Raw genomic sequence first — 17,786 nt, 5'->3', positions numbered from 1 at the left:
ATAAACAAAATCATTTGGTAAATATAAATTTCAACAAAAATTTTTTAATATATTGAACGTTTAATATATAAATAAGTGTCATTCAATTGATCAGATTCACATTTGGAAAAAAGAACCGAAAAAAAAAGACTCTCTATTTCATTATTTTTAAAACAAATCTTATGTTTTATGGGTTTCTTTTATATAAGACTAGTCGCCTTTGGAGACCAGCTAGTTCGCCAAAAGTATTTATGCGCCTATCTCTTAATAGCTTCTTATGCAAAATATTTTTATACTTCATACTTCGATAGTCATGCAATTCATATTATTATAGAAGTCTTATGTCATTTTGTTTTTTGTACTATATATCTCTCTCTAATTTGCAGTAAGTTGAATTTGAAATGATATTTTGATACATGATCTAATTTAATGATATTAAATTTGAATTTGAAATGAATGAGAGAAAAGTCCAATAAATGCGAAAACTTTTTTGCTGAAACCAAGCACATTTTTTAAAAATTACGGCAGAAAATCGAATCATTCAGCATTGTAATATTACGTGTATTACATAATATTTTTAAAATAATTTTTGTAATATTTCAAAAAATTATTCAATAACAATTTTTTGGATTGATCATAAAATTCAGTTTAAACTTCAAAAATATTTAAATCTGGTAAATAATATTTTATTTCAACCAATAAATGCAATTCGAAAAACAATTATGAAGTCTCAATTTTATACAGACCTACGGTCCTATAAACCATATTCAATAAAATTATATTGACAGTATAAAGCTTCGATCCCCTGCGATCAAGACTGACCGAGTTATAAAGCTTTGAATATCATCATTTTAGCTCAATCAACAATTTCATTATTTTAAACAATTAATTTTGGAAAAAGTCCAAACCCTGAATGACGGATTTTCTTCAAGACTTCCGATAGAGAGGCTTAAAATCACGCATTTTTATAGAAATAGAATAGAGGCATTCAAATTTTCATAATCAGTTTTAATTATAAAGGTATGGAGCTTCTTTTTATTTAAAAAATTAGTGTATTAAGATTATTTTATTAAACATGATCAATCTTAATGTTCGTTAAAATTTTAATAATTAAATATTTTATGCAATTCCAACTTTAATAGATTCTTCAGCAAAATATTTTAAAACTTCAAATTTTGATAGTCATATAATTCACTCATAATATTATAAAGGCCTTCAGTCATAACGTGATATGTATCTCTCTAATTTTCTGTTACCCCTCGTAGAATTTATGCTTTAAATTAAAGTGTAAATGATTAATCTGCAATTAATATAATAATATATTTTATTGAAACAAAGCATTTTTTTAATAATATGATTACTGATAATAGAGTCACTGAGCGTTTAAACTTTATGGACACTAAAGAATATCTTTCTTAATTTAAGTAATATCTCAAGAATTTGTCAACAAAATTTTCTCAGATTCATCATGAACAGATCGATTCATTAACAATGTTTAATTTTAAATTCATCAAACACTAAGAAAATAAAATGAATCATTTAAAATAATCGGTCTAAAACAGGTTTTAAAAAACTACTTAAAAAACGATGTACTTAAAACTATAAGCATATACAAAAAATATATAACTAACATAAATGCAATTTAATTACAAAAGCATGCAACTAACCTAAAAATAATTTAAATAATTGAAAACAGGTTAAAAAAAACTACTTAAAAAACGATGTACTTAAAACTATAAGCATATACAAAAAAATATATAACTAACATAAATACAATTTACTTACAAAAGCATGCAACTAACCTAAAAATAATTTAAATCATCCGTTGAAAGTGGTTGTCATGACAACAATCAGAACAATGCGCATGCGTGAATTTTCTTCGCCAGTTACGGTAACGCAAATGCGTGAATTTTTCTACGCCAGTTGGGGTAACGCTATGCAAATTATACATTTTTAATTTCCTTTATTCTGTGTTATTTTAATTCAAAAGTACTTCAGAATGAATTTGAAACATGGATTAATTAACAATGTTTAATTTTAAATTCGTAAAACATTAAGAAAATAAACAGAATCGTTTAAAATAATTCGCCCAAAAATGTTAACCCTAGCCTCATTACTGTTGGGAGAAAAAAAAACTGAAGCCTTACTCATTTGTCGGTGGGGAAAAATGGATGATTATTTTGGCGGAAAAGTTGGCGGTGGGGAAAATGGAAGATTTTTTTGGCGGGAAAGTTAGTTTTTAATTAATAATTAAAATTCTAATTAAAATTTCAAAAAAAGGGACCCCAGGTGCACATTCCCGACCTCTAAGATATACATGTACCAAATTTGGTAGCTGTATGTCAAATGACCTGGCCTGTAGAGCGCCAACACACACACACACATTGAACTTTATTATAAGTACTAGCCGCCTTTGGTGACCAGCCAGTTATCCAGTATTACCGCTCGCTACAATTTTCAATTAAATATTTTAAGTAACTGGTCTCTTAATAGATTCTCAAACAAAACATTTTTAATCTTCAAATTTTGATAATCATACCAAACTTATACTATTGTTTAGATCGTTTCGTTCAATTTACTATGTATATTTTCCTAATGTGTTGTCATTTGCGATAAAACTTCAACTTTAATTTAAAGTGGAAATGCTGAAATTGCAATTAGTATAAACATATTTTTTTAATGAAACCAAGCTTTTTATTTTATTTATCATTTTTATTGTTAATTTTTTATTATTATTATTATTGAATATGAGTATTGCAAACAGAATCGCTCGGTATTTAAGTCTTATGTGAACTACAAAATATTTTTCATAATTTATGTAATATCTCAAACAATAATTCAACAAAAATTTCTCAGATTCAGCATAAAATTCAGTTTTTAGTTTTGCTTTCAAAAGGATTGAAATGAAATCAATAAAAATATTTTGTTCCGGCCTATAAATATATTTCAAAAATTATGAAGTCTAAATTTAATGCAGTAAGGTATCAGATTCTGAGAAATATTCTAGACACACCAAATTTTAAATAAATGAATAAATGTTTCTATTTTCAACGATCAACTAAGACTTATTTATGAAGTTTTGAATGTTAAAAATTTAGAAAAACTCAACATTTTCATAATCTTAGGCCAATTAATCTTGAGAAACCTGCGCGCTGATTGGCGTATTTTCTTTGAAACGATCAATGGAAAATCTAAAATTATCCTTTTTTTATTGAATAGTGATATTCAAATTTTTATAAATCAGTCAGTTTAAGTGATTGATTTAGTTAATTAGAAATTAACTCTTTTTATTTAAAATATTAGTGTTTCAAAAACATTTTGTTATTCGTTATTTCCACAGCAAAAGCTTTATGTAAAATCAAAAATTCGTTATTTACTAGAGCATTTATTGAATCAAGTTACATAAAATATAATCATTTTCCATTTAGACCATTTTATCAGATCTGTGTCTTACTAAAGATTTACAAATTAGCTGTGTGGCCCTGATTTGAATTGATATCCTGTTCATATTAAACAAAACTTGCTTTAAAATAAAACTGATTTATTGAATTAATAATATAGAGAGTGTAAAAGATCATAAAATAATTTTTTTTGAATTTATTTTTAAAAAAAATAATATTTTACATTTGTTTTATTTCCTACAGACACGTACCGAAAATTATATTTTTGCAGATTTCATTTCCAAAAAGATTTAATTTATTTTTAGTTGAAGCTTTAATCAATGTGATGGCAACACTTTGAAAAAAGCTAATTTTTTCCCATGAATGCGAAACGTGCTCGTGCATCTTAAATTTTATTTTTATTTTGTACGAAAAAAAATTGTTGAAAAATATAGTTAAAATGTTTATTTAGAAATGCATTAAAATAGAAATTTAATTTTAAGGTTAAAACATTGGTATCATTTAAAAGATAACTTTCTGATCTTTAACTTCATGTAAAAATCTTTTTTGTGCGGTAATATTTTGGGAAGTTATTGCAGAAACACGCCAAAATTTCGCTTATTTTTTAAATAAATAAAATTCTAATTACAAATTCAAAAAAATAACCCCCAGGTGCACATTCCCGGCCTCCAAGGTATACACGGGCCAAATTTGGTAGCTGTAGGTTGAATGGTCTGGTCTGTAGAGCGCCAACACACACACACACACACACACACACACACACACACACACACACACACACACACACACACACACACACACACACACACACACACACACACACACACACATTGAGCTTTATTATAAGTATAGATATAGATATAGTCTAATTAATAAAGTTTTAGAAAGTAGCTGTTGAGCTTTGGTTAGAACGGATATCCTGTATATATTAAACTATGTATTCCTAAAATAAAACTAAACTATTGGATTAATAACACAGGTTTTTTAAACGTCACAGAAAACGCGCATTCATTTTTTAAAAAAAATATCATATTTCATATTTACTCCATTTTATACAAACACGAGCCGAAAATTACACTTTTCTAGGTTTAATTTGCAGTAATAGTTAACTTGTTTTTTAATTTCAGCTTTTATCAATATGAGGGAACTTAATTTTTCCCATGCATGCGTAACGTGCTTGTTCAAGTAAAATTTTATTCTTATTTTGTATGAATTAAATTGTTGAAAAATAAAGTTAAAATATTTTTTTAAAAAACCTATTAAAAATAGAAACTTAATTATTAAGTTGAAGCACTGCTATCAGTAAAAAGACAATTTTTTGAACACCGAAATTTAGATTATTTTTTCATTAATTAAGATTCTATTTAAAAAATCTCTCCGAGGTGTACATTCCCGACCTCTAAGAGATATATATGCCAAATTTGGTAGCTGTATTTAAGATGGTTTGGTCTGTAGAGTGCCAACCACACATTCGTCTTTATTATAATGATAGATGAAACATATATAGTGTGAAATAATAATAATATCGTAACGTGAAAAAAACACATTAACAGAAAAATTATTGAAAGTAGACATCGAAGATTAAAACATCTATTTGATCGTATTTTGATGCCCTTTTTAATTATATTTGTGATTAATTATAATGTAAAAACTAAATTAGAAAATTTATTAAAAGCAGACATTTTTATTATTATTTCATTATTATTGTTATTAATCTATTTAATTATATTGTTCAAACAAATAAATAAATTAGAAAAAAAAATATTGAAAGCGAACACCGAAAACTGAAACATGCTACATTTGATTATATTTTGACGCCAATTTTCTTTACCAGAGCTAAGAATTTGATGAATTATTCAATCTAATAATAGGTTCGAATTTTGTGGAAAATCAAGCTTGGGTTTTTGTGTGAATATCATCAAGAAAAAAAGTCTTCCGTGTCAAAAAAATGTGTTGGCATTTTTTGTGCATAAATGTCGTAAAAGAAACAAATGCTATAGTATTAAAGGAATCGCAAAATATCATCGAAATTTGCATGATAACATTCTTAAATCTTAACAGGTTTTTATTTTCTCGCATTTTTGTTACTTTTATTATGATTAACCAGTCATTAATAATAATCGCAATTATTAATGATTATTGACCATAACATATGCACTATTTAGATTGAAACATTATAACTGTTAAAAATTTGATCTCGTGTTTCGGAAAAATCCATGTTTTGTTTAAATCCATTGATTGTTTTAAAAAAATAACTTTGTTTGTTGTTAAACAAAATCAATCAAATCCAAACTGAATTTGATATACAGTAGACGTCGCTTTTAGTGATCACTTCGGTTCCAAGCCAAAGTAATCACTGCATCCGAAAAATTAATACAACCGAAATGCCTTAAAAATAAAATAGTTATGTAGAAATACCAGGACGCCAGAAAAAACAGATTATACGATATAATTCGTATAATTCATTTGTTTTAATTAGTAAAAAATCAATACAAAGTACAGGATTGAAGAATGTTCATACTCATTTAATTTAATTTTTATGAAAACGTCATTGAGACTATTTGAATTTTCAAGCATTTTTTTGGAAAGAAAAGCACAACTTTTCCAAAAGAATAATGTTCAGCATGGTATTTAATGATCTTTAGGACTGAAGCGCTTACAGATTTTCATTTACTGCTGGTGTTTCTTTTTTTCTTTTTTTTCTTTTTTCTTTTTTTTAACTTTTAATCGTCATTGCCCTTATGCTGTATGCTCTCATCTCTTCGATTCATCCGTACATGACAATCGTTTCTTCTGTAGTGTTTCCCAATTTATACCAACAATGAACCAGACCTTACAATATTCTACGGAAAGATGTACTGACTTTTCAATGTATATAGGTCATCTTCTAGATTGGCACTAATGCAACATCCATGCCGGCTTCCTGGCATAGGGTAGCTCGTCTTCCCCGTGAACTGGACATCCCGGGTTCGAGTCCCGGTTTGGGCATGGTTGTTCTTCCGTTGTTCTATCTGTTAGATGTGTGAATGTGCCCTCCTGTAAAAAGGGGTTGTGCAATCGAATGAGTGATGTGTGAGTAGCAAAGTCGTATGCTTGGTCCTAGTTGGTGCTACTGAAAAAACAAGAGGTGCTCCCTCACCGGCTTAAATCGCTGTCTTCGTAACAGAGGAGCTTGTCCATGGCAAGTGACATAAGAAACAACAACACAACGTCCATACCAATCCGTATGGATATTGAAAATGAATACAAAAAAAAAAATTGTTGATTTCTAGAACCAGCGAATTTTTTATTTATTTTGATATGGGGACCCGTTCTTCGCTATTTTGATCAGTACAACCGATTGATCGTTACATTAGTGATCACGATAAAAGATGTCTGATTTTATCTTAATGCTAACGTTTTGGGTGTACCAAAATCTGGATGGAAAATTCTGAATGGGAGGCTTTTCTGGTTTTCCGTATAAGCCCATGTTAACACTATAGTTAAAAAAAGCAATTTAGAAAGTTAAAATTTATTAAATACTTCTTAAATCAGAACTCTTGATATCTTTCAATGCCAGGAGCAGTTGTATAGAAAGAACGACTGTTTATCCACGTGTTTCTGAATACAATTTTCAATCAAAGCAACGAATAAAGCGCATAAGATTGGGCACGTCAAAATTTATGTACATGAATTTGCATGAAATTTTGTACAGAATCTATCAGTGAGATGAGGCGCTTTCTCATTATTTGATTTCTTTTAGCAATACTATGAGAACGAAAAATGAAACAAAATCAAATTTAAAAGATTTTTTTAATACGCATGTTGTTATTCAAGTGGAATAACGATATTACATATATTTTGTAGCTACAATAATCTCTAACTTATACAATGGTGCCAAGATTTCTTGGATAATCCACAAAACGACCAGAAAACAGTGAAAAATAAACAGAAAAAGGTTTTTGAACAGTTTTTATTATGAATTTATTTTGAACAATTTAACTATGTAATAGGATATTTATGCATACAAATATGATTTATGTACAACACAAGTTTGTTCTTGATATTTTTATGAAAAAAATCTTTTATTTACTTATAAATTTTTGCTGTGAATTTTTTTTTCTTTATTTGCGGTTGAAACGTTTTTAATAACATTTCGGAATTTATAGAAGAAGATAATCGGCAAAGAGGTCATTATCCTCCGGATAGTCAAAAGATAACTACATTTCAAACTTTTTTCCGACATTTCGATTGCATCGATTAAAATTATTAAATGTATATCTTGTATGAATGCTTTCAGGTCTGTAGTTATTAGTAAAAGTTTTAAAATGCAGAATAAAAATCAAACCAACTGCAAAACTGGCATCATTCAATAAATAATAACATTTTTCAACTGTGGTAAAATTTTCTTAAAATTATCGTCGGAAAATATCATGATTAGCAAACTAAAAATTCCAAGTAACATGATAAGGGTAATTTTAGATATTTTTATAAGATTTTTGTTGATTCAGTTGGAAGCATATAGTTGCATAACATAAAAATATAAATTTACAACCAAAAGATAATACGTGTCAACATTAATACATGTAGAATGAACAAGTTGCTCTAAAATTTTCAACGTTTTGTTTTTAATAATCAGAAGGGTGGTAATTCATTTTGGCTGAAGTATCTGATGGCCATGGGAGCGCCATTGAGTTCCAAGAATCCATAATCCTGTAGAGAGACTTCACTGGAAAAGCTAGTGACCTGTAATGTTTCAAAGAATATCCCGCACTTTTCTTTTCAAGAAGAAGAATTATAAAGGATGAATGTTCTTTAAAAAATAAGACTAATAATATGAGATTGAAACCCATATTTCACAACTGAATAAATTAAATTATCTCTGCTGACAAGAAAGAAGAATGGGTATGTGTGTGTTGGCGCTCTACAAATCAGTCTGTTTGATTTGAAGTTAACACATTTGGTGCATATAACTTTAAAGGGAAAACGCGCCACTCGGAGAAAGTTTTTTGAAAATTCAATTAGGATTTTAATTAATTAGTTAAAAATGAAACGGAATTTTGGCATTCCTCTGTGGTAACTTTTTTAAATATTAATGCAAAAAGAAATTAAGCACCGTTTTAAAATTTTAAAATTATCTTTTTGGTGATTTAATTACCTTATAATTCCTTTAACGTCTGAAAATTTAGAAATGATATTTCTTTTTGTGTTATTTTCAAGAACTATTTTCAATCTGTATTTTCTATTAATAATAAAGACGAATGTGTGAATGTTAGCGCAATACAAAGCAGGCCGTTTATTACGTATACAAATTGATTGTTCGGAGTAATTTTTATTTACTTTATGACGTACAAAGTATAGAGAAAGGATTGTAATCTTTAATAAAACTCGAGATTTTGACGAATCTTCACCTTTCAGCCATCTCTGAGTTCGAAAAAACATTTTTGACATTATATCTCTTTGTCTGTGAACAAAATACCTCAAAAACGCTTTGAGCTAAAAGGATGGGTATATGGCCAAATTTGATATGGGCCAATGGATATATGGCCAAATTTGATATGGATTAATGGGTATATGGCCAAATTTGATATGAACCAATGGGTATATGGCCAAATTTGATATGGGCCAATGGGTATATGGCCAAATTTGATATGGACTAATGGGTATATGGCCAAATTTGATATGGGCCAATGGGTATATGGCCAAATTTTTATGGGCCAATGAGTATATGGCCAAATTTGATATGGGCCAAAGGGTATATGGCCAAATTTGATATTGGCCAATGGGTATATGGCCAAATTTGATATGGGCCAATCAGTATATGGCCAAATTTGATATGGGCCAATCAATATATGACCAAATTTGATATGGGCCAATGGGTATATGGCCAAATTTGTTGATTTCTATCAAATTTTAAGCAAAATATGCCCAGAAGAAGTCTGACAATCTGTCTTGCTGTCAGGATACAAGTAAATTGGATTACTACAAAAAGTACAGCTGGAAAATAAAGATTAGTATGCAGTTTCAGCATTTAAAATGAAGATTCTTATCAAATTTTGATCAAAATCTGTCAAAAGGTTTACCGTCTGTCTGTTTGTTTCTTATGCATGTAAAGGCAATATCTCAAAAATAATTTAAATAATAACTCAAAAATTACTCAAAATGACTTAAATAAATGAAATTTGTTATGTCATCTTACGAGTACAGCTGTTGTTCCGTGTCAATTGTTGTTTCCGCTCGATCGGGGGGGAAAATACAGTTTCATACCATAAATTTGGTTAAAGTGCTAGATTCTCGTCAAATATCCGTATTTTGTAACTATTTTCACCAATCCAATAGGCTTATCCAAAATTCACAGGTTTATGTGGGGAAAGAAAGAGGATAAGAATTTTATTGAAGGATAAGTGAGAATTTCGGGGAAATTGAGTAATTTTTCTCGATAACGTTTGAAGATATTATAGAGCAAAAATTGTTTTAAAATTAACTCAAAATTTAAAAAAAAGTTCAAAGAATATTTCCTTAAATATTAAACGTTTTAGCAGAAAAAAAAATAACATAGTTTTTTTAGATTTGATTCCTCAGTCTTCATTATGTCAGCCATTCTCTTGTTTGTGTTCTCTGAGTGACTATTTTTACGTTTCGTTGCTTATAGAAGAAAAAAATGCAACTCTAAATCATTATAATAATAACGTTAACAAAAATTGCTTTGAAATTAAAGTCTGAAGCAAGCAATTTGTTATCATAAATTTGACAATAGCAAAAGAGAAACATTTAAAGAATGGGTGAAGCAATAAAATTGGCTTCAGTTTCATTATAAAATAAAATAAAAAAATACATCGCTCTATACAGAATTTAGCATGAATTTAAGAAAAAGTTATTAAAATTACAGAAAAAATTGAGCGGTAACAAAATTGGTATTGAAAGTGGTGTAAAAATTGTTTTGCTGCGGTAATGTGTACCGAAACTATTGAGAGGAAATGTTAAAAGTCGGATTAATTTTAATTAGTTTAATTTTTAAAAAAAATCCTTTCTTATTGGACATCTGGGAACTAGGTGCTAAGATCAAGGTAGGAAATATGTTATATATATATAAGAAGTACAATAACTATATAACAAATTTGGTGGTTTTTAGGTATAATGTCTGCATTGTAGATTGATGTGAGATAATGATTACATCTCATAATCCCAAGAATATATGCAAGTCTGAAAATATAACCACGTAAAAAAAATTTAAGGATGTAGAATTTCAAGAAGTTTTGCTTAAGTTCGTAAACCAAGTGAAAGCGAAGTAGATTGAAACTTCAAAGGCGGACTTCACTGACCGATTTAGGGTCAGTAAAATTTAAGGTACTAGAGTGTGTGATTTATGATGTATAGAATTCAAGAATTTCACTTGTTGTATTGAATTCATGGTTTCCAGTCCTGTTCTGTCATTTTCTTTTATGTATTGATAAGGACCCAGCTTTCTCTAGAATAAGAGCTTGCACTTAAAATGAAACCCACTTTCAGTAAACATTTTTTGCCTGTTTTTCGTAAGAGAATAAATGTATTACTTTTCATTGGAATTTGTCCTTCAGATTTCTACATCATCATCCAAAATGGTCTATCCTTCCTTGTCGGAATAAGTAGGTCAGTATTGACATTTTCTCCTGCTGCTTTGGATTTAAATCCCTTTCTTCGTGCTCGATTTGCATAATTTTCTTTTGCATGTTTTGAAGAAAGATTACTTTTTAAATGATGGAAATATCGATTAATATGTCATGTTTTCAGAAATGCAGTCCGATTTTTAGACATTTTGTACAACGTTGGCTTTTGACGCATAATCTGCGTATAAGAATTTAGTAATGACGTTGTACAATGCATAAATGAATGCAGTAATGTTTTAATTGACTCGACAGGTGGGACTGACGAAATATTTTAAATTGGCGCCTCTTTTGCATATATATGCATGTGAATTTTAATTTGAGGAAAGATCGAAGAAAACGTCTCTTAGGATGGAAAGTATGGAATAAAGAATTAAATTTTCAGACATATCTTTACAAAATAATGCATGTTTATATAAACTTGCCACACAAAATGAAATTATTTCAATACCGTTGTTTTCAAAAGATCCCTTCCCTGACGATCAGGTAAACTTTCCTCGTAGAAACTGAATCAGTTTTTTTTTAATTCATTCCCTTGTTACTAGATTACATTAGGCATCACAATTTATTGCCTTCAAAATGTATATACTTTTTTTCCCAATTCCATTTTTGCCAGTCTTGCTTTGAAAGTGAATCTGAACTGCCATCTTTTGGCAACAGTGCATGAAAAGTACCATTTCCCATGCAAATATAATAGCTTGCATCTTCTGTAGACAATTGCCAATTCATTAGGATTCAATGTTCTATATGTTCATCCTATGTTCTTAAAATTGACCCTGCTTTTTTATTTTTTTTGTTATGTTAAATAAAGTTTTATTCCAAGACCAAAAATGAATAGATCAAGTCTTTAGAAGTCACTTAAATATACAGTAGATGCGCAATTAATGTAGGTACTTTTCAATGTTTGACTTTATTTTTGGATACAATATCTACATTAGCATAGAGAAGAATAGTAATCGCCGCTTGCAGTGAACAGCGAATATGACGATTAATCGGTTGTACTAATCAAAATAGCGAGAAATGGGTCTTCGTATCTAAATCTATAGAAAATTCGACAGTTCTAGTGATCAACAGTCAGGTTGTAGTGATCTGTTTCGATGCCCAGGTGGTTCGGCATAAAGGCATTGTTAGGACCAATCTAGAGGATAATCCTGGTTCATAGGAAAGTCGGCTGATCTTTCTGAAGAAGATTATGAGGCTTAGATCAATGTTGATATAAACTAGATAAAAACTGAAAAAAAAAACTGTAGTAGTGGCAATTAGACATGCGCAGATGAATTTGTAAATTTCTGTCAAACTTTGAGCAAAATTTGTTTGTCTGGCTGTTCTAATATAAGTTTCACGTTTATTACAAAATGAAGAGCTCTAGATGAATAAATCAAATTTCGAGCCAAATCCGACAAGCTATTAGATGTCTGTTGGTCTGTACTTTCAGGAGCATGTAAATACAATAATTCAAAAATTTAAATAAATCAAATTTAGTATGTAATTTTGGGACTGCAATTGTAGTTGTGTCAAATTTTGGTTTCAGTGAAATCGCAAAAAAATACACCTAAAGCGCAAATTCGATTTTCGGGTTCTATCAACCTCTTGTCAGGGATAAATTGCGAAATAAACTCGCCGAGTATCATACTATCTATTCACTAACAATGCCAAATTCATGCCAAAGGTTAATATTAGTTGACATTTCATAACTATTGTACTCCAATACCAAGCAAATTTCTCAGGGATAATACCCCTATTAGAGAGCATGCCTGAATGTCTTGGAAAGACAATTCTCACTGGTTACTTTATCATATACGAAATGTAAATAAGGTATTATAATCGACAAAAAATTCGAACTTGATATTTTGATTAATCTCTTCGTTTCAGACATTCCTGAATCAGAAAAAAATATTTTTGGCATTATGGCGTCTGTCTGAAACAAAGGTAACTCAAAGCCACTTTAACCGTGGTAAACGAATGACATTTCATATACGGTCTATTCCCCAAATTTGTTGATTTTTATCAAATTTTGGGCAAAATCCATTCAATCTGTCTGTCTGGCTGTTTGAGTGCAGATAAACTCAATAATGACTAAAACGCAAAGATAAATAAAGTTTGATAAGCGAGTTTAGCATCTAAAATATAGATTCATATCAAATTTTAACCCAAATCTGTCAGATGGTTGACCAATTCACGATCTATATTTTCTAATGCATATAAACACGATAAACACGCTCGACTTAAATCAATGAAATACGGTATGTTGTCTTTTGACGGCAAATTGTACCAAGTCAAATTTTAATGTTTCAGCTTAAAAAATGCAGCTTAAATTTAATTAAAAATTAGAAATAAAATATAAAAAAAATAAAATCATCCGAGGTGTATATTATCACCCTTCAAGTTGTATAAGTATCACATTTGATAGCTTTAGGTAAATTGTCTAACCTGTAGAGAGCCAACATATCCATATTCGTCTTAATGATAAGTAGAGATGCTTCAGAACATAAAATATGTGTTGGAAGCCAATTTCATTAAAAGTAATAAAAATTTCTACTTTTCGAAATCTGATGTCATAGGATTTTTACTTTGCTATTTTTGGAGCTTTCTTCATATAAAAGAAATACTTAATAGAAATATCTTCTCTACGTCAATTTTTAATTATGAATTTAAATATATTAATCTGATCGACCTCATAACACTGATACAGACTTTAATTATATAAGATTTATTAAAAAATGTATTTGTTTTGTTTTAGTTTAGAGGTTTTAAAACAATATTAATAGAAAACATATTTGTTAGTTATTATTTCAAGTATTCAAATGTAGTTGTACTTGCACGGTTTTTCTTAGAAAACTGCATTTTTTCGTTCTCACTTTTATTTGGCAAATTAAAAACAACTTTAATTAAAAGCACCAGTTTCGGTTTTTATTTTAATTCAGATGTTTAAAAATAAAAATATTGCATTTATTTATCTTTTGGTCTAAAATCTTAAAAGCAGAAATGTGACAGATACTATTCAGCACAACTTTGAAAGACTATTGGCGCCACCTATATATTCCCACTGCCAGGAAACATCCAACGATGTTGTTTTATTTTGAATAATAATGATTGTCTTTCCTATGTATTTATATCTATAGCGGAACTGAGAATCTTAGGGGATTCTTAGGCAATACAAATCTCTTAGCCAATTTTCCCTGCAAATTTTTAAAATCAATTTTTTTTCTTAATTTTAAAGAAATTTTTATATATGTAGTTTAAACAAATCAAATTTTGACAAATTAAAGTGCCAAAATGTTTAATTGCAGATCACTTTCTGCAAAGGTTCTAGTAGATTGCGTATAAAAATTGCAAAATTGAAATTAAAATAAATTTTAAACTAAATATTTAAAAAAGAAACTAATATTTTCTGATCACAGTCTAAATAATATTTAAATTTTTTTTAAAATTGCAATTTACCAAAATTTTTTACAATTTCAAAAATAATATAATTTGAAATCTGTAAATCGAAACTAATTATGAATGGTTATAAAATAATACTCCGAAAATAATCCGAACAACGTTTAGTTTTATTTTTAATGAATTTGATTGTTCTGCCTTTATATTAAAACGTAGCACAAAACTGAATAGTTTTTAAAATACCACAAAGGATTTCGAAATCGTGGGGGTCCTTAGGCAAATGCCTACTCAATAATAATACCCTGCTGTAATAACGGAATTTTTTTTAAAATAAAAGTGATGTGATGAAATGATAATATTTGCAATCATTATCACATTCAGTTGCAACAGTTAGATGTAAAAGTATATCCTTGTATTCTGAAAATAAAAGAATAAATTATTAAAAGAACTTCTACAAAGCATAAACGAAAATATTCATTTTCTTAACATTAATTAAAAACACTGAGTTTTAAACTTTATTTAGAAATTTAATTTAGTTAAAAGCTCTGCTTTTGTTTTCATTTCAGATATTGATCATCTGCCTTCAGTGCTTCTCATGGATCCTGGCAGGGCCTGTGACTCGTCGCAGCACAACAGCAGGCATCTATGGACGAGTGGTGCCCATACCGGCTGGTACGAGGGCCCACTATAATATTCAGAACTTTGCAGGTCCTGGTACATACAAGTTCGGGTATGACACTGGACCAGGGCCTAACCAGTCCTTCCGTCAAGAAGAGAGAGGGCCTGGAGGGGAAGTGAAAGGCCGCTATGGTTACGTAGAACCATCTGGAGCCCTAAGAGTGGTGGAATACATGGCGGATTCTACAGGGTTCCACATTCTGAAGACAAGAACACTGGTACCAGATATGAAACCCAAACCTGCTGTGAAGGTTCGAACCCCATTTGTCGGGCCTCTGCCGCCTTTCATACCCACCAGCTATGTGGTCAACCTGGCTGGCTGACCTTCTGTCTAGAATAATCCATCCATCTATCACCCGGTGCAAAAACTATTTCATCATAAAGATTCATTGAACTGGTTCAAAATGATGTGAACACTCATTTTTCATTAAAACGGTTCAAGATGGTTTGAATGCTTACCAGATTCATATCTTGAATTCCAGGCACAAGTCGGAAGTTCCTTTTGTTCAACTTTTTCCTCGTGTTTTGAAATGTATGCAATTTTTTTGTATATTTTATTTTCTTATTATAGTTTTACTTGCTTCAGTAATATGCGAATTTTTTGTCCAACTATTACTAAGTCACGGCGAGAGAAATTATCGCACTATTTCTAATCAAAATTTTTGTACAAAATATATTCTCATAGGGAACTTTTCTTTTTAATTCTGAACGAGACTGAAGGACTTGAAAAAAATACACGTGTTTCTCATATATAAAATTATATCTGTGCATGAAGCGTAAATTACCATAAGGTGTATAATGTTTCGATAAATGATCCAAAGTTTACAGAATAATTTATTATTACAATTGTATACCACCATCGAAATACATAAAAACAAAAACAATATAAATATTGGATGAAAAAACTATTACTCAAATTATAATACAATGTGGCTTAACTAATTCAATTTTCTTAGTTCAAATTCTTCGAATAATTTGAATTTCGATGTTTTTGTTATGTGATATAATGTTAACAAGATCCAGTTTCTTTAATTCGAAATTTTAGATCATTCGAATTTTTATTTTCTCCCCAACATGCTTGGAATTATTCAAGTTTCACTAATGTAACACTTGACGCTCGTCCCAACTTAACTTTTAAGTCAAGGCATGATTTCTGTTAAGTAAATTTCTTCCAACCATAGTAGGATTCTTAAGAATTACAAAGATGGTCCTAGTTTACTATCTGTAAGTAAAATTTAAAATGAAATAATAGGATCAAAAATCGTTGTCATCTCTTATTAAATTTCAGCAATACATTTTTTTTTCTGATATTTGAAGAAAACTAGATAAGGAAATGGTCATAAATTGGAAAATTCTAGTGAAAATTTGTGATGTCTACTATGACAGTTAGATAGCAGAACTGATGCTCGTTTTTGAGATATTTCTATTGGTCATTTGTCCCGCATTTTCTTGGCAATTTTTTTTAATTTGGACATTTGTACAGAAAAGCTAAATTCTTTTCTTTATATAGTAGATGCAATACTATCTTTAGAGATTTATCAAGCTATCAAACCAGATTAGTTGTTTTCGAATTTTAATCATGTAGCAAAGACAAAAACGCGAAAAATGTTACTTTCTAACTGGCTTAAACTTTAATCCAAAGTTAAATTGTTTACGTTAAAAATCAAGCAATTCATAGATAATACTATATGAACATTATTCCATTTTAATGAATATTACATATTTTCATAAATTTAATGGAAGCTTAAATATGTTTCATGAATTTTTCAACTTTTAATCTTACAGAAATTTTTTGCTTAATGCATTGTGAAATGCATTAGTGGTCGCATGATAACAGAATACAAAAAATCCTGATGAAACGGAGTCACTAAAAATGTTTGATTTAAAAAAATAATAAAAATTTTTAATAAGATTTTTGTAACAGGCTTCTGAAAATAAAAAATTAAAAAAAATTAGCACAGAATGATTACTTGAAATTTATTGTAAAATATTTTTCTATCAAATGTAATAGCACTTTAAGTCCTTGTTTCATTTTAACAATGTAAGAATAAACTGAGGTACTTTTATTAAAATTGAATTTGCAAAATTATGCTCAGTTGACTTGTTTTTCAAAATCAATAAACGGTGTATATATAAACTGTAACTTTCAATTGTAAATGTGAAAATTGTTTTTCGAGTCATTCAGGTTGGAGATGATCCTCAAAAATGAAAATCAATAATTTGATGGATCTGTTCCTGTTTGTAAATAATATGCATTGTATATATGATGTTACTGTGTGTACAAATAAAATGCGTTTGAAATTTTTTATGTTATTGTCTCAGACTGTATTCTATTCACAACCAGATAAGTTTAATAGTAAAGACTAACTTCGTAATTCCTTCGTAATAATTGGATTATTGATAAGCCTTATAATAATTACAAAATCTCCAAAATGAAAGTAAAATGTCATAAAAATTATCACTGTGAAATTAAAGAACGAATTTTTTAAGGAAATATTTCTGGAATATAAAGAACTAGACGATGTATTCGTGGATCCACTTGCATTTATTCATTTTCTATAAATATGTAAGAAAACGATTATAATTTATATCGCGCAATTATACAATCCGTTTATATAACCCCTTGAAATGCTTTAGAACTCCCAACTCTGATTTAAATAGTAATTAATTAATAATTATTAAAGCTTTTAGGTAAAAAATAATAAAACAGAAGCTAGCTATATAA

General features: G+C 29.0%; 1 protein-coding gene across 1 annotated transcript in view; it reads left to right on the top strand.

The window, feature by feature from the left end:
* The window catches only part of LOC129976203 (cuticle protein 6-like), a 34,355-nt gene extending 17,108 nt beyond the window's left edge, over positions 1-17,247 (top strand). Inside the window, exon 2 of the mRNA XM_056089654.1 lies at positions 14,950-17,247. Coding sequence (XP_055945629.1) covers positions 14,950-15,384 — 435 coding nt within the window. The 3' untranslated portion in view covers positions 15,385-17,247. The remainder of the gene's footprint in view (positions 1-14,949) is intronic.
* Positions 17,248-17,786: the final 539 nt, after the last annotated feature.

This window comes from Argiope bruennichi, chromosome 7 (assembly GCF_947563725.1).
Source record: "Argiope bruennichi chromosome 7, qqArgBrue1.1, whole genome shotgun sequence".
NCBI lineage: Eukaryota > Metazoa > Arthropoda > Arachnida > Araneae > Araneidae > Argiope > Argiope bruennichi.
The sequence above is the reverse complement of the archived record's forward strand: the minus strand, read 5'-3'. Positions and strand labels throughout refer to the sequence as shown.